Source organism: Misgurnus anguillicaudatus, chromosome 7 (genome assembly GCF_027580225.2).
Source record: "Misgurnus anguillicaudatus chromosome 7, ASM2758022v2, whole genome shotgun sequence".
Classification (NCBI taxonomy): Eukaryota; Metazoa; Chordata; class Actinopteri; order Cypriniformes; family Cobitidae; genus Misgurnus; species Misgurnus anguillicaudatus.
This window is the reverse complement of record NC_073343.2, coordinates 30,405,285-30,424,844: the sequence shown is the minus strand read 5'-3', so window position 1 is coordinate 30,424,844 and position 19,560 is coordinate 30,405,285. Positions and strand designations below refer to the sequence as shown.

General features: G+C 37.0%; 1 protein-coding gene across 2 annotated transcripts in view; it reads right to left on the bottom strand.

The window, feature by feature from the left end:
• pacrg (PARK2 co-regulated) overlaps positions 1 to 19,560 on the bottom strand; it is a 176,561-nt gene that overhangs the window by 64,553 nt on the left and 92,448 nt on the right. For both annotated transcript variants that reach the window (XM_055172213.2, XM_055172214.2), the window contains exon 3: positions 4,722 to 4,893. In XM_055172213.2, the coding sequence (XP_055028188.1) occupies positions 4,722 to 4,893 (172 nt within the window). The remainder of the gene's footprint in view (positions 1 to 4,721; positions 4,894 to 19,560) is intronic.

The following is a 19,560-nucleotide window of genomic DNA, read 5'->3' as shown; positions in this document are numbered from 1 at the left end:
CGCTAAACGTGAAAATTAGGGTGGAAACTAGCGAAAGACACTTGCGTCGCGCATTGCGCTGCATTGCGCCGGGTGTAAGATAGAGCCCTATATGATTCAAGTGCAAAAAAACACAAACTCAGCATTTGCGTGCTCTCAACTATTGTCTGAAGCCTTGAGATGCGGCTTTCCATGCACGTGCTGTTGGTGTGCGCACACACAGCCTGTGAGTACTGCATCAGTTTTGCATTTTTTGTGCCAAAATATTTAAATTGGCCAGGCCTGAAAGCATGTGAAATGATAAACTTTTGCAGCGATAGAAGATGCAGCACTGGCTCAATCAGGTGTGTTATATAAATGTGTTAAAAACTTCAATGCGTTATAATTAATTCAGTGCTATAATTAATTATTCTAATTAACGTGTTAAAGTAACAGCCCTAACAATTACATTAACACTTCACGCATTCTGACAATTTTTTGGCAAAGTAACTTACAAGCAATCAAAGTACACATTTATGTATTTTCGAAGGCTGCTTGCAATGCAACCTTAGAATGCGAAGGATAGAACAAATGGATCCATCTCAGCCTAGGCTATCCCGAGATTCATTTCATCCCTGTAACAGCTGAGTATAACAGCTGGATATTTTAAAATTAAAATTTTTTGTAACACTTCACTTGAAGGGGTCATAAGACTGACATGACACCTTCATAATCATGGCATGACACGTGTCATGATCATGAAGGAAATTTTATGCACGACAACTGCCATTAAGTGTCATTTGTTCAATTATGTCATTTTTAATGCAATGAAGACATTGTTTGAGATGTCTTTGTTGTGACAACTTGACATAAACCAATACATCATAACTTGACATGATGATAAATGATTTATTTTAATATAAATTTCCAGCTGTATGGACCCAGCGCTGCATGGCTTAACCCATTATTTGACATATTAATGACAAATGATATTTTTACCACTGTAGTTGAGGTCAAGAAAAATATTCATGATGCTGTTATAAAACTATATGACAGCGTATTACCACATAATTCAATTTTAATGACAAATTCAATTTGTATCAGTGGTAAAAAGTGGTCAGTTATGTTGTGTATTAGTTTATGTCAAGTTGTCATAATAAAGACATCTTAAACAATGTCATCTTTGCATTAAAAATGACATAATTGGATGAATGACACTTAATGACAGTTATCATAAATGTGCATAAAATCTCATGTTTTATGAACACATAAAGCAAAGTGTTACCACGTTTTTATTAAAAAAAAGTGTATTTAGCAAAAAAAGTTTTCTTGTCACTGTTTTAGCATTATACATTTTTTTGTATTAATATTATTCTGTGTATGTTGCGTATATTTCTAAAGTTGATTAATTTGATATGTTGGTTAGTTTAATTTACATCAGTGTCATATTTTCTAAAATAAATGTTTATTTTTCTAGCTCCATATTTATTTAAAAAAAATAAGAAATGTCTGTTGGGCTTGTACAGCAGGTGATGCAGCTTATGAATCTTCCGAAGGCTAGACCGTCTCATTTCAGTTTTTCACTGAACAAATCCTCGTCCTCCTTCGAAGGACCCAGCCTGCGAATTGGGATACAGCTTGTATGTTTATCAACAGTATAATTTGCAGCTCTGGCGAATGTGTTTGTTTTTAAGTGACAGCTGTATTTTCATTTCAAGTCATTTCATTTACTTCCTGCATGCTTTCCTTTACCTGTATGAAACACTATGAAATTCTAATTACCTAATAAACACCGCGCACTGTTTTCCAGCGGTGTGACATTTGCACCGAAGCTGTGTTCAATAATTCATGGCGTGTGACTCCACTGGAAGAGTGAAGATCTGTTTCTAAATCTCTCTAAAGGAACCATTAATTCCTCCCCCATATTAGGCTCTAAAAATGAACGACCTCATATACCTTTCCTTCTCTAAATACCACAGGTGCACGACATTTAGATGCTTCAGTAATTGAGTTAGTTTAACTCCCAATATAAATATATCAGAACCTATTCCTGTGAAAGAAATAAAGACTCTTATCTACCTGTTGAAAGCACCTTTGGTAGAAGTCACAGCTGTAGTTATATGTCTGTTAGTGTTAAAAATATAAAACTTGTCATTTATTCAGCTGTTTAGGCTTTGATTGGGCCATTCAAGAACATTGACCTTTTGGTTTAAATTCACATCAGTGTGGCCTATTCTGTATATGCCAGGTCATCGTGTTTCATTCTCTTCTCTTGTAGCACTTTCCTCCACATTTTTATTCATTCTTTCCTCTATTCTATGAGGTGCCACCGTTGCATATAAGCCAGATTTATGAAGCTATAGCTCTGCTTGTCTGGACAAGGATAACTAGCTCACTGTAGACTCACAGTTCATCCTGATGTCCTCAACTTGTGAACATTTCAATGTATATTTCACGCCCCCCAAGCTGTGCGGCTTCATGCACCTTGTAATATTTTTCGTTGGAAAAACAGATGGCCTGCACCAAGACAGACTTTAAACTTTTTAAACTGAAATGAACAGCACACAAATAGAAACCAATCAAATGGTTTCATGACTTACAGAAAAAAACTAATAGCGTTAGAGAAAGGCAATATATAGTAGCATATATGTATGTCAGTGCAATGTAATGAGAATAAACTAAACTGAGTATTTTGATTAGATAGGAATAATAAGAAGCAAAAAGTCATCAAGAACCATAATTGTATTTATATTCAAGGCTCGGCAGTGTGAGCATTTGATGACTAAAAATAAATTACGTGTGTGAATGTGCGAGATGGTGAGACGCAAACACAGAATTGCTCGAGAAACAAACACCATTTTAGTCTGGAAACATTCACGTGGCTCATTCTTGAGGAAAACTTAAATGTTTTGCAAGTAATGTTCTGCAAAGGGCAGAAACAAGTGGGACACCTCAAGCAAATTCAAATTTCACGTCTTTTGTGCACGCAAGTTCGTTATCTTAAATGTAGATACCAAATAGGGTGCGCCACACTCTTTTCTATAAATGAAATAAATAACCCCCAGGGTTTCCTGCAGCACTTTGGGAAACCCTACCACCTTAACTAGGTCGTCCAAAAAAATTATAATAATCGCGGCGCAAAAGGCCGTCAAGTGCATGACGGAGAATAGCTCGGACGCGCTTCACAACATGAGCGGGCACATGGCCAAAATGAAACACGTGGCCTGTCACTGTCTGGAGGATAACTAGCCAGTTGAAAAAACATCTCGGAGAGTAGCGCGTCGGAGCATTAAGTTTTATAAGAGTGTTTTTAATAAAAATATTTTTATTTTCATCATGACACATAGCCTGCTCCTTTGATTGCACGCCCCACCATCTTAACTAATACATTTTCTGCGGGAAACCCTGACCCCTTACCTTATAATCACTGCTGACTTTGCTTACATGATGGAAAATTATACATCCCACAAGTTATTTTGTAAAAAACCACATCTAACCAAATTCAAGTTTATTTTAGATAGGAGTGAGTTACTCATAGCCGGACTATATTAGGTCCACAGTTAACCTACCATACTTTCCGGACTATAAGCAACATCATTCAAAAATGTGTCATTAAGACGAAATAACATATATAAGTCACAGTGGATTATACGTCGCGTTTTTTGGAAAAAAATTTCACAAAATCCAAGCCGAAGAACAGACATTTAATCTGGAAAGGCAAGTTATTTAAACTAAACAATAGCAGACAGAACAGCAAGCTAAATAGATGTATGTACGTTAAAGTAATATTATCAGTTATTTAAACGATAAACCCAACATGATCTCACAAATTTCCTTGGGATAGTCACGGAATTTTGTGCTCATTTTTCCGTGGCATTCTCACGGATCTCCGCATTTTTCCGTGGCCCTGCTACGGACTGTCTTTTTCCGTGGCATTCTCACGGATTGGTTACTCAACTGCTTTTTCCTATTTTCAAACCATTTTCGCTTCGGTTTAGGGTTAGATTTGGTGTTTGCGTTAGTATGTTACTTTAACTATTGGTTTATACTATTTTTTCTGATTTATTCTTTTATATTTTCAAAACTTTAAACAATTGTCACCTGGCGTTGGGGTTAGAGTTGGGTTTGGGTAGGGATGTTTTTTTAATGTAAATCTAAACCTAAACCGAAGTGAAAATGGTAAGAAAGTAGGACAAAACAGCTGATTAACCAATCTGTGAGAATGCCACGGAAAAAGACAGTCCGTAGCAGGGCCACGGAAAAAAGCGGAGATCCGTGAGAATGCCACGGAAAAATGAGCACAAAATTCCGTGACTATGCCACGGAAATTCGTGAGATCAGGTTGGATAAACCATAGCATACAGAACTTACCTGGTAGGTTGAATAGGCTAAAATAACCCAACAAGCCAACTAGCATGAAGTTTGCAGACTCGTCTTTCAACATTACAGAATCCATTGAATTACATAAATACAGAAGCAGCATATGGCGGACTCTCACGGCTGTAGACGGTAATGTTGTCTCTTGCCTCATAAATGTCAAAATTAATTCATACTGACTTACAAGGTGCACCTGACTATACGACATTCATTGAACACCATTTTCATAATTGATTATTATCGATTCATCAATAACCAGACCAGACTTTATAATATAAAGTTTACTTTACTATATAATACTTTATAGTATATTTCTGCCTTATTCTGGCCAATATATAAAGTTTAAATCAGTATTAAAAAGTAAGGCTTTCTAAAATGCCACTCACTCTTGGCAGGTATGATGAGCTGTGGGACAACAGGGAGGATCTTACTGCCACCATGTTCCAGCATGTCATGGATTCCCTGGCGGGCAAAGAACTCATAAGGGTGAACTGTCTCACATAGGCCGTCAAAGAACAGAGGGAGGTAATGATGATAGTCCAGTTTTTCAATCTCCACCTGTTTAAAACACACATACACGAGGAGTTATTTTAAAGGAAGCTGCTTCAAATGACTTGAAGTGTTTGTGTGCTTTAAATAACGTCTTTCTCCGTCTCTCCTTATATTAGCCACATGCTTATACAAGCGTCGGATCACATAATGACCAGCCCCCGCTGAAGTGGCCCCAAGCACGTCGCCACACATTCTGAAGGGGAGACTGGGGGCGACAGGTGTCCGGGGGCTTCCTGTTGGATCACACGTTCACAGCTGCCGTGAATAGATGCGAATAGACAAGGCATGTTGAATGTCCTTGAGTATTTGATGTAAAGTCACACACACCATTGACATTTTCCATGAATAGAGTACGTAACCTTCAGAAAATGTTTGTCAACCTCAAGAGGTCAACCTAAATATTATATGAGCCTTCTAAATGTGGTTTGAAATTTGTGTAAACATGTTACCGAAATGTTAAATGTCTACAGTTTAAAACCCTGATGATGTTATAGCAATATAAATAAACATCAAAAATAAAGAGAAACATTTAAACCTTTTCCAAAAACCAACTAAGGGAGCTTGTGTGACAGGTTTGGAGGTAAAATAATAGAGATGCAACAATATATCGGCCTATACTCGTATAAAAGCCATTTAGATTGTTTAAAAACATCTAGGCAATGAAAATGGGCAAAAAAAGCATCAGTACTCACACTGTGTGATTATTTTTAATTGTGTGACAGATTTCCAGTTTGTACGCTCTGCACTTCTAGGATTTCAGAATTTGAAACAAGGAGTAAATAGCAAAACTATCAGTTTAGGTAACTGTCACTCTAAAGCCCGGAGTATAGTCTGTTTTTATGTGTATGCGACTGTGCATGCATGATCAAATGCACAGCCTTGCAAAGTATAGTTTATTTGACTCGTACGTGTACACAGACGTTCAACGCATGCACATTGCAACAAAATGCTAAGCATCTCATGCACGACTAACGAATACAATGTATGCAGGTTTAAAAAAAAAAACGATGGTGCGCGCATTGGGAGTGGTAATATCTGCAGGTTATTAACTAAAAAGACGCAAATTGAACAACACAGGCGCAACAGCTGATTTCCATAATGACCAACACAATCTACTAAGAGGAGCGCAAATTAGTTCAGGGTCGCAAATAAGCAGAGCCGATGAGTTGCGGGTGATCTACTAACACCTGATGTGCTTGAGTTCAGCACCACGGACATCACAGTTCACAAGGCCATAGGACACTGAAAATAACTGGGAACAAAAATATGAATGTTTACAAGAAGTTTTAAAACGCCTGGTATTGTGTGACTTCTCTTAGTGACTCCTATTTTATTTTATCCAGCAAATAAAAATAACATGACTTGGCAAACAATATTTTTGATTAATATGTTCCTCTGGCATTCCAAATAAACTGTTACGTGTGGAAAAATCCTCTGCCTTGTACCACGCACTCTCTGATCTCCACCAAGCCTTCTCCTATCAACTACAATTGCTGCCATTTCAAGCGCAAAATGATTTAAGACATGCTTTTTTCGGCATTAAATAATGGCGCAAATACCAGTAAAACCACATGCACAAACATTAGTAAATCGCGTTGCGTGAATCATTTAAACAATCTCCTTCCATAAATTTTGTGTTTCTGAAAGGGGAACTCCTAAAAATGCAATAAGGTCATTTGCAAAAATAAGTAGACCACACCTTTTCACACTAATGAACTGCGTGTCTTTAGTAAATCCAGACAGTCGTTATTTAATGCCAAAATAATGGTTTGCACTGCCATTAAATATCGGTATCGAGTATCGACACAGAAAATTGTTATCGGGGCATCCCTAATATTAACAAACTCAGTTTATAACTACTAACCATAACCATACTGTTACTCAGTAGTTTTACAGTAAATAGTTTAGAACCAAATATTGGTTGTATGTATATATTGTGCTTTTCCATTGCATAGTACTCCATGGTTTAGGTCGGTTCAGCTCACCTCACTTTGCCTTGGTTAGCTTTTTCATCAAGTTTAGTAACACTTCGTAATGGGAGGGATTATAGGCGTGTCGTTATATATTTGCGCTGCCTACTGCAGTGACATCATACAAGTGAGAGCGTTGTTGGAATGCTCTACATTCCCATACATTCATTCATTTCTCAGTCCGCCACAAAATTAAAATTGACCACCACAAATAGATGTTTGCACATGGTGTTTATCACTACCTCTGTCTCACATGACAGTTTCTGTACAAACACCCGTGGCTTTGGTCGACGCGCTCCGCTGAGACTCATTTAAGTTGCATTTAAGCATATATGCGGACATGCGTGTCGCGAATGTGCCGCCACAAACTGCAAGTCTGGAAAAACTGGTATGGTGTTCTTGATTCTCAAACTGTGGATGTTTTTCATCGCTAAAAGGGAGTTTGGGAACTTACAGTAAAGCATAGATAACAACAGGTTAACTTGAGACAGTGCATGCTAGCACGAAGGTAAAGCTAATCTTTTACATTATAGTGATGACGCTGGTAGTGACGATTCTCTCAGACCCATCAGTGATCAGCTCGGGTCACATGGAACCCCAACCGAGGTGGTACTAAAAAAAGTATTGGGTACTATATACTGCGTACTGCACCCAGTGGAAAAGCCCCCAAAAGTAAGCCGACCCGACCCAAACCGTGGGGTACTATGCAATGGAAAAGCGGAAAAGCATTTACTTTCCAATAAATAAAAAGTTATACATAATTGTTTGTCCTAATTTCTTATAAGGCCTTACATTGAATGGTTGAGCTTGTTGAATTCAGTCAGCACTACCACATTTGAAAAAACTGAGAAAATTACTAATCTACATGCCACACTTTACAATCTAACTGGCTAAACTTTTCCCATATAATAGTCCTCAAAAATGCATTTGTGCCCAATGCTTTTTCAAAAAGTAATGCGACACTAATTTGTGTAATTATCATACTTGTTTTAAATGCTTACTGCCATGTGCCTGTTTATATGTGCTATTTCATTATTGTTGGGGTTTAGGGTGGGGGATTGCTAAAGTGTGTGTGTGTGTGTATGTCACACGACTCCTCTATACGTAGCTGCTCTTTGTAGTTGCTGCATCACAGATACCTGAAGCTCAGAACATGAAAGTGGCCAGACCTCATCAAACCCCTCCTTAAAGATGAAAGCACAGCCACAGCGAAAGCTTAGCAAGAGGGTTGATTGCTTAGAGCCAATTTACTGGCTAACCTTGACCTTTACTGACATGGTCAAGATCAGCTCGCTGAGTCATACAGCGAGACTCAAGTAGAAAAGTAAATATGTGCTCTCTCTCTCTCTCTCTCTCTCTCTCTCGCTCTCACACACACTCTCATTCTCTCTCACTCACTCTGTTTAGTTTCCTTATGCAGTCAGGTATACAGGGAATTTGGACATGAAAAGCAAGAAGCAAGAGGAGACGCAACAAACCACAGACAGATGTGTCACATCACTGGGGTGATGTCTTTGGGATACAATCTCTGCCTGTAGCATTAATCACTGATAGACAGCATGTGTGGCTGTGTGTGTGTGTGTGTGTGTGTGTGTGTGTGTGTGTGTGTGTGTGTGTGTGTGTGTGTGTGTGTGTGTGTGTGTGTGTGTGTGTGTGTGACAGAGAGAGAGGCGAGACCGAGCGAGAGAGAGAGAGAGGGCACAGGGGCTATCTATATAGAAAGTCGACAAGGCTGTCAAACACATGAGGATTTGATCGAATATCTCATTTACTAGTTAGTGTGAATTTAGTAGCAACACATACACTCATTAGAGACTAATGTGTCGAGTCACTTGGTCTATAACAAAACTCGCACCCTTGCTCTGAATGACAAACATACAACAGCCTTGGCAGAATATACTTTACAAAGCCATGAACATTATTCAGGAAAGACATATTATTTCATGTGTGTCCATTCAACAGGTCTAACATTCTCAATAACAAACGGGCAAGACTTTCAATGAATGATAATGACAGCATTTATTCGGGTGAACTATTCATACAATGGATAACATGTGAGATTATTATTCAGTTTTGTGGCGCATGTGAAAAAGGATCTGCCTGTCTCTTTTGTATCATCCTTGTTCACATTCACCTAACATCTGCCCTGCAAAAAGCTTCTGCTGGATTTGATAAAGCACACCTGATTTTAATAGCAGTTTATCACTTCGGCCATAAAACTCCTTTAAACCAAATGAAACCCGATGTTCCTTTAATCTCATTAAAAGTCCACGCCGTGTATCAGTACGTGTGTGAATGCTTGTCTTTTTAAAGGGTAATTGTACATCCCAGCCTCTTTGATAAATCTTACAACACTGTTTGTGTACCACTGATTTAGAGCAGCTGAAGATGTTAAAGGAAAGACAAATGATTTGTCACCGGTGGAAAAACAAAGAAATATGATGAGTGTCACACATGCTGCATCTGTGAAGTATGAAAACCACATGAGAATCCACACATGGACCAGTTTAGACAAATAGTTTTGGAGACCCAGTGAGTAGACAACACAAGGTTCTAATGGTGCTTTTCCATTGCATAGAACCCCACGGTTGGGTTTGGGTCAGGTCGGGTCAGCTCACCTCACTTTGGCTTGGTTAGCTTTTCCATTTCGGAGTGGGAGGGATTATAGGCGTGTCTTTATATTTGCGCTCCCTACTGCTGTGACATCACACAAGTGAGAGCGTCGTTGTACATCCCCATACATTCATTTATTTCTCAGTCCGCCACAAAATAAAAATTGACCACTATAAATAGATGTTTGCACATCACGTTTATCACTACCTGTGTCTCACATGACAGTTTCTATACAAACACCTGTGGCGTCAGTCGACGCGCTTCGCTGAGCCTCATTTAAGTTGCATAAGCATTAAAATTATACAAAAAATTAGTGCTTTTGGTTAGCAGCCTTATTTTTTTTTTAAATTTAATTACACAGAATTCACGATAAATTAATGTATCTCATAAAACTGGGGCCCCCTTGGCACCATCTCGCGGCCCCCAGTTTGAAAACCACTGATCTACAGTGTTATCGCGTCACGTTTTGGTATCAACTCGGGGCGCTTGGAACCCCAACCGAGGTGGTACTAAAAAAAGTATCGGGTACCACGTACTGCACCCAGTGGAAAAGCCCCCAAAAGTAAGCTGACCCGACCCAAACAAAACCGTGGGGTACAATGTATTTATATATATATATATATATATATATATATATATATATATATATATATATATATATATATATATATATATATATATATATATATATGAAGAGTTTGGTTCCAAAACGCAATAAATCCATTTTGACAAATTTAGGTAAAAACGTGTTTTCTATACCAAGAAAGTGACAAGATGAAAACAACTATTTTCTGTTACAAATTTTCACACAGCATCTTTAGGTTATAAAAACATAAAAAATTCAAATCCATAAGTTGATTTTCAAAGATTTATTATAAAAACTGATTATTTTTTCCACAAAATGCAATAAATCCATGACAAGTTTTTATTCAAAATGCTATAAATCTATTGAATCAATAGCCTATATAAATGTGCATTCATCTTTGCCATGTTATATTCATTTAGTTGACTAGTTGTACACACTAATTAAAAATATAAACATTAATGTTATTAATCAAAACACTTACTTTGTCATATTAAGAACCCTGTCATTGCGGTTACTTGACGTCTTCGCTTAACGTCTTTCACAGCGATCAGCTGTAAAATGTTTTTGGTCCTGCTCGATTTTCGTTGACTTTGAGTAAAATTATGGAAAGTTTTTCATAAGATCCTCTGGGGTCAATGTGTTAGCATGAGAAGCTTGACGCTGTCGGGAGAACAAGCACCCGTCTCCCGAGTGCCTCTCAGGGAAATTATTAGATGTTGATGGTTACGTTTCTTTCCCATCACAGAAAACCATCACAGGTTTATCAATGCAATTAAAGTATTATTTTGTTTTGTTTGTTGATCACAAAGTACAAAGTAGATGAGGAAAACTAGGACTCCATGTACTCAGCGCGCCGCCATGTTTGTTTACATTGCGTGAATGGTGCGCTGTGGGATTTATTGCGTTCTGTAAAAAAGGGGAAGTGGCGTTTATCGCATTTTGGGAAAAAAGGGAGAAAAGATGACAGAATAACACGGCGGATATTGGATTTTGCGAAAAATTAAAAATTTACTTTTAACTACTGACCTGATATAATGCTGATTTTGGCAGTAACTCATTTTTTGCTTATTTTCTACCTGTCCCATGGTTTAGCTGTCATTACCAACACGCTCTGCATAAAGGGACTTTCCAACTGTTTTATCATCAAAAGTTTATTTGGTAGCCATGGTAAACTAATGACATAGTGGAGCACATGGATGTCAAGCTGCAAGACTGATGCCTTGATGTCCAGAAAAGTAAGTAAATATACTCTTTATTCTTTGTGTTGAGCATATACACTTATTATGCGTCATTACCATATGTGTTGTATTTCTGTATTTTTAAACATTTTTGAAATATTTTTATCACTTTAATAGTTAAAATGGTGTACATTACAAGTAGAAAACTATCTACACTTGTTTACTCATCATCTTAGCTAGTAGGGCTAGTTTTTTGACAAAAAGGTCATTACCAGCACAATACATATTTTTGCCAATAAATTATGTATAAATTACAAAAGCATCCTACAATTATACATTTCTGCCAAAGTTGGACAGTCTAAATGATCACTGTATTAAAAAGTTTTGATATATATGGCATTCACTCAAAATAAGCTTATATTCCAAGCCAGGGTAGATCGATGAATCAGAAATTTAGATACGTAAATTACTATAATTCATCTTGCAAGTGAAAATCTCATTCAGTTCAAGAAAAATTAGATTCCATATGAAACCACAAAATGCTTTAAAAGCTCTAATTTATCATTTAAGTTTTATTTTTTACATATATTCGATGATGTGATGTGTAGTGACACATTTACTTAACATAGTTAAGAAAATGGCAAAAAAATCATAAATTCCCTTATCTTATGGTCTCAACCAAGCTCATAACATCACTCCTGACTTAAGGACTGATAATTTGATGTATACCAATGTGTCAAATTTGGAATTTTAATTTTCAAAATTGCAGCAACCCAATTTGGCCCTTAATCTGAGAAATACCCATATATATAAAGTAAAATAAAAAAACTTTTTTTTTTTTGAAGAAAGCAGGTCTACTCCTACAAGCCCGACAAAGAAGTGCCCAGTTATCCCACCAGGTTGTCCAAATCTATGATGGCAGCATAGCTAATCGGTCGCTATGACGACAGCAAAAGATTTCAGTAGCAAATAAGGGACTGCAGGTGAGGGAAAGCAGGCAAATAAGGAGTCAGTGAAACATGAAAAGTGCTGGTCTCGCTGAAAGACTTTCTGTCGAATGGATGCAATTATGATCCTTTTGGAAGCCATTAAAACCGTAACTGCCCGTGAGCAGTGATGTTGAAATCCCTTAATGCCTGGCAGACCGGTGAAAAAGACAACTGAGGCGAGGTAAGACAAACGTGTTTGAGAGATTGAGAGTCAGAGCTAAACTTAACCGTCGTGAAGATTCAGTCTGGCGTTTGAGGTGAAGCACCAGGAGTCGTACAGTACAATACAGTAAGGCTTGATGCGAGCGCCGGCAGCACATTCCTCGCAGCGTGCCGATCGCAAAGACACCTCGGGGGAAACTGGCCAACCCCATCATGAAGATGAACAACCAAACTGCCCGCTTCATATTATCCCATCATTAGAAGTGGAAGGGTGAAATACCGACTCACTTCAAAGAGTACGAACACAAGGACAGGCTAAGGACTTTCTAAGTGCCGAGACAAATGAGACAAAACCAAACGCCATTACAGACGTGATCTTGACAAGAACTACACAAATCTCATGCCGGACTGCAGATCTGACACTTCCGACACACGTTATGACAGTTTGAAATTCGCTTTCCATTTGAGCGAAGAGGTATATGCTCAAAGCAATGTCCTGGCTAGAGGACTGTGACCAGTACAAGTGAAATATGTCACTGCATATCAGGGGAGGAAATAACCTGACATCTTTTCTGTCTCTCTAAGAGTGTGCTTTTTCTAGCACGAGCGAAAAAGAGTCCTCCGTCTCATTCTGAAGGGAAATCACTGTGATAAATATCACCAGCGTTTATCCAGGTGCGCTGCTAATACATTGACTGTGAGGCTGTAACGGTTAGGATGCAGTACAGTATCCTATGTAGTATGTACAGTACAGTTCACATGCTACATGAATATATATCGTACGCACACGCTTTATACTCCGAACAGTGTTCAAGAAAGACAAAAGCCCTTCTGAAACATAAAAGGTTTTATTTAAGAAACAAGAGCAGAACAAATTTCTTTGTAAATGCTTCATTCTAACGTAAATTTCCATGTAAGAGGTTTGTGAAACCATTCTCTCATAAATTGTTGTACTCAATTCAGTGCAACGATTTATGAAAGAATGGCTTTAAAAATGACTTGCACAGAAATTTGTCCTGCTTATGGGTGGATAAAATAGGATTTGATACAAAACATGGCCCTTTTGGGCATAATTGTTGTGTACAATTCAGAATTTAAATAAACAGAATTAAGAATTGCATTAAAAATGCTACCTTTCTTAAAGTTTTTAAGTAAGATATATTTAATATTTAATGATTTTGCTGTTTAATAAGTTCTTAATTTTATTCCAATTCTAATTAAACCATCGTGGGCTGTTGAAAATTTAATTGAACTTTCCCCTAAGTGGCGTTAGAAATGTGGCTGTGAACAGGACAGATGTACTGTAGCCTAGTTGCAGTCGTAGCCTAGTGGTTAGAAAGTCGGGTTTGTAACTCGAAAGTCAGCAGTTCAAATATATAAAATTATAAATAAATAGATACAACTAAATAGAAAAATATTAAAGATAAAATAATATTAAATTGTACAACTAATATAAATAAAAATGTAATATGTATGAGCTGGGGTGCATTTTATTAAACAATTTGGTTACTAGACCCATACTGGCTTCTAGCAGATAAAGAGATTATTTAATAGGGAACATACTGTTTTATGAAAATCTGACTTTTGAATTGGGTTCCCAGTGCTTCTGTCGAACTAGAAAATGTGAAAAAGATCAACCCAGAAACTTATTTTTGGTAAACCATTCTCTGCAATTATGTGAAAGGATAGGTCATTGAAATTTGGCTCCTTTTGTGATGTCAGAAGGGGATAATACCGCCCCTTAATCTGCACTATCCAACCACAGCACTGCCATTTAGTGGAGAGATCAACTAATTTGCATTTAACCAGACACACCCAAAACGGCACATTTTTGCTCACACCTACAAAGTGGCAATTTTAACCCTTTAACTGCATTTCTTATCTCCTTATGTATTTTTTTAACACATCCCATCATTTTTTTTTTAATCGGCATCTACCAAATGGTTGATATGTCACTTAAAGGAATTCAAACAAATACTATGCAAATTAGAAAATATGAACTATAATACTATTTTGTTTTAAAACACAATCAAAATAAAACAGTTTTGTATATTAAATCTTCTTTATTTAATGAAGTATAAAATATTAAAATATTTCAGGTTTTCATTTTAACACAAGAAATGTAATGTTTTCATTTTTTTGCAATAAAAATTACTAAAAGTAACAAAAAAAAAGGACTTTCTGAATTTAAAACCTAAGATTAAAGAAGGCCAAAGATAATAATACAATGGCATTTTATGCTTTTATGATTTAAGAAACACACTGTCAAGTGTGGTAGTGCATTATAATTTTGTCTTTTTTTGGATAAATTAAAGGGGCCATGGCATGAACATTTTTGTCCATGTTTAAGTGCTATAATTGGGTCCCCAGTGCTTCTATCAACCTAGAAAATGTGAAAAATATCAACCCAGTAACTTAGTTTTGGTAAACCATTCTCTACAAGCACATGAAAAAATAAGTAGTTCAAATTTGGCTCTCCTTATGATGTCATAAGGAGCTCTTATTATAATAATACGGCCCCTTAATCTGCACTATCCAACCACAGCACTGTCATTTAGTGCAGTTTAGTGCAAAGAAAATAATTCACAGCACAATTAAGTTTCAATTTCAACAAACCACTATCAATGTGATCAGTGTTTGCACTTCATCCGCTCATTTGCATTTTAAAGGACACACCCAAAACGCCACATTTTTGCACACACCTACAGAGTGCATAACACTGCATTTTGATTGGTCACTTCATACACTTGTTGTTGCGCTACCATTTTCGCATTGAGTCGTAAATAAATTAAGTTATTATTTTGACGGAAAAACAAACTTCACTTATGACTACAATAAAAGTAGTGCCTTTAAGGTAAAATCTAAGGTTTTTTGCTATAATGTTTTGGAGTAAAACGTTTCGGGTACTACGAGTAATCTTACAACGTGTCGTTTAATACCTATTAATGTATACAGTATATATATGCATAATTATTAACATATTTGGCATGTTATTTAGAAATTAATAAATCGATTGTTTATCTTGTATGGACTTTGAACTTGTTTTAACGCAATATTAAAAAAATTGTGTTTTTTTATTTACTCGTATAGGAATCGCCGTGTAATAAGTGGGATAATGTATCGCCAACCAGGTCACAAATAAATCCCTTAAGTGATATCACCCTGTCGGGAACGTGTCCCTTACCTCCCCTAACACCTAACTGTGATCATTACTTACTAAATTATGAATCTTTCTCGACTATATTATTAATCAAACATAGACTTAATTTGATAAGAGCGAACGTTGGCGACCACAGGTTGCGACTAATTGCAGGCTGCAACAACGCAAATATACTGGTTTATTTGGTGAAGCAAAGTATATAAAGTGGGAGGAGTTGGATCTAGATCCAACCTCGCCATCTGAATGTCGTGTTCTGCAGTGAGGACCATCTCCTTTAATGGGCACTTTTATATCTTTGGTGCAAGCTAAAAGCAGCTAAAGTGAAAGCGATGAAATCATAGCACAGTACTGCTAAAAACCTGGCTAAATCACAATTAATTTTCATTGACGGGGGATGAAACTGGCACAGATGAGAGACAGATGAGTGAAGTTAGTTTCGAAGAGCCCGACAGCATCTGCCAGGATCTACCAATGGATCTGGTGTTACTCATATGGGTCATCTGAGGACATCTACAGCAGCTGTACTGCAAACAGGCAGACTGACCGCAGTTACAGTATAACCAAACATGAACCATTCATTCAAACTGAGGGTATTGTGCAATCCTGGCTGTAGCCGTGAGAATGATGATGAACAATAAGGAAAAGATGGAATTCACTATTAAGCTTTGGGAGAAATCACCAGAAATAAAAAAGATGAGCATTATTGGCAAAATGTAAGGATTTTTGTGAGGTTTTTAAACGAAGTATTGCAGATATTGTATGTGTTCGGTAAAGACAAGGCTGTCTGTCATTAGCACTCTGTGGGCAGAAAATATAGGCTAAGTACTCAGGCCATTTCTGTTGCCTTTCCAAGTGACTGCATAGATATGAGGATTTCACAGCCTATTACACATGATAATTGGAGAACATATTGAATTGGAGGCAATTTTCTTTTCTTCTTTATATGCATAAATGTTTACAGTATTCACAGTAAAGGCTTGTCTGTGAGCATGTGACAGAGCATGCTGGATGATGGATCCAGTCACGTAGCAAATATTTGTTTTCCTATAAATGCGCCTTGCACTTTTCAAATAATAAAAACCTAGCATAAGAGAGAAGGCCATTTAAATGATGAATGTTTGTTTACTTGGTTCATAATAAATTCCCGACACGTAGGAATATTCAATAACGGCACTTTACCAAGAGCATGGCTTTACTTCACTTCATCGCTGAAACTTCTCCAAATTAATCAGTAAAGTGGGAAAGAACAAGCGAAAGAGAAAAGCCAACTCTGGACAATAATTAGAAAGCACTCAAATGGTTTTAATCTTTGTCAAACAAATCTTTCTGAACTTCAAGTTCTGGGTTTTTTGCTGTTCGGATAAAAGTCTTGATTTGCCACTGGTTTTGTGTTACCATACTGCTAAGCTAATGCATCACTAATTTAATAACTAATTGAACAACATGAAATATATTTAGAGTTGTAAATGCATTGCATTATGGGATTGCCTTATCTACAAAGGACACATGCGATGTGCATAGGGGTCCACAGAATCTCTGGCAGAGGTGGTACAATCATAAACCAGAAAAAATAAAAAAAAGAATGTGAGACATGAAAGAACAAATAAAATATTAAGTGCCGAATAAATGTCTTCATCAAATCCATCAGACGCATAATCAGACACATCTGCTGACACGCACACACATCCCTACAACTGACAGCAATCAAAACAAAAGTGCCTTGACTTGACAAAAAGACCAAGAACAGAAAATCTAAAGCGTTAGGGTTTTAGTGAAAGCGACAATGCATGTACTTTTAAAGGAATACAACTATAACTAAGCAAAAACAAACACTATGATAAACTAACCCACAATTCTGCATTATTATTTTATTGTTAAAACATTTCAATATAGTTATGCATTTATTGTCAGAGACTGACCAGGGGTCTTATTTATAAAACTTTGTGTATTATTCTTTTTTTAAATGTGTACCCAAAAACAAAAATGGCGTACGCAAAAAATATTTAGAATTGTAAAATCGTGCCTATGCACAATTGTAAGCAATTTTTAACGATAAATGCAAAGCAACTCATAAATGCTGATCTGCATATTAATGAGCCTGGCATGCAATCCTTCTTTGGTACGCTGGTATGCAACCCGCAAATAAATCCACACCATTGGCATAATCCTCCAGCAGTGCCATCATGCAGCATTACACACAGGGATCACCGCAGCATTTTAATCTTTACAGCAGTTAGACTGATCGTTAACACCTTGCCAAAATCACAGCATGAATTACTGGGATCATCCACCCGAGATAAAATTTGAAGACGACAATGTAATAGGCGAACAAATGTTTCCCCATGCTGGTTTTGTTAGTAACATAACGATTGTGCGAGAGCTTAACTGCTGTATTTCCACACTTTGACATCTGATGACATACTGTATGGAAAACATTTAGTAATGTACACTTTGTTCTGCAGTTATGGAATGGTAGGGTCTTTGATGCTATTCTGAATTGCATGCAGTCGGGCCATCCCCTCCTTACAAACTCCCGTAGTGGACAATGAGATGGTGAGACAGCGCAGATTAAATATTTAAAATGAATTTTGATTTAAGATTTAAGTTGGATTTTACAAGAAGGTATATATAAAACTATTATCACTCAGTACAAGCGCAAATAACACTGCTTGATCTGAAATGGATCTCACGTATAAAAATATAGTAAAATTAAATGTGTGTGAGGCATCAATACTTATAATCGTTCTTCTCAAATTTTCTCAATCTGACTTCAGTTCACCATCTGTGTCGCCAATTCCCCTTAATTCTAGAATGTATGTATTGTACACATGGCTAAGAGTTTACTTACAGGTGCGCGCAATTTCCCATCAAGTTTTTTTTTAGAGATTACAACCTTTGTGTGGGAAGTGGCATTCGCACGTTTCCAGATGCGCTTTGTGCGTATGCCATGTTTATAAATGAGACCCCTTGACAAAAAACACATAATTTATTGGAATACGTCTACACATGCCCTATATTCAAAGTTTTGTATAGGCATATGATACAGTAAATACACTGTCAGAAAAAATTGCAAACATGGACCCATGCTTTTACTGGGGCAGTACCCTTTAAAAATTTCCTAAAATCTACCATTCATGTACAAATAATATGTATACATTTGATAACAGTATGTACCTTTGATGTAACTTTAGGTGCAATTGTGTACTTTTTGAAAGGGTACTGCCCCAGTGACAGCTAGAGGCCCTTTTTTGACCAGTTTGCGTGGACACATTCACTGATAATCCCATTTGTAAATTTGAAATATATTTATGATTCTTTTATATTTGCGATCATTATGCTTTTTATCCTTAGTTTGATTGCCCCTGGTCACCATAAACTATTTTCGAGTGATCCATTCCTTTAACTTGTCTAAAGTACAATAACATGCTTGACTCGATACCTAAGATACGGATACATAACTGCATAGACTTTAAGTTGCTATGGTAAGAAATCATTTGTCCAGAACATCAATATAAATGTCACTTTATCACTAATTAGATCATAAGAAAAACTAAAATAACCTTGGCTTTACATTACTCATACATTACTTATATAAGGAGTTCAGTGGTACAGACTTTTATGGCACTTTTTCAATAGATAGTACTGCCTGGTACAGTTCAGTACAACTCACTTTTGGGATGGGGTTCAACTGTAAAGAGTACTTAGTACCGGATAAAATTTGAATACTTCCAGGATTAAGGTTCCAGGCGAGCCATACTGATATAAAAACGTGACATGTAATTTGCAGTCGTGCGTAGGTTATACGGCGTAGCTACGCTGTAGATTATACGCTGGCTATGCGTAGCTCTGTCAGGTAAGCGCCGTCAGGTAAAAAAAATCAGCGTCGCATTTTTACTGTTTGCTTCTTTGGCTGTTGCACTGCAACTGTGGGTTACACGCGTGGATACTGCCTACACATAATCTACGGTGTCGAGACTACGCCATAGGACCAACGCGCAAATATAATGAGCCCTTA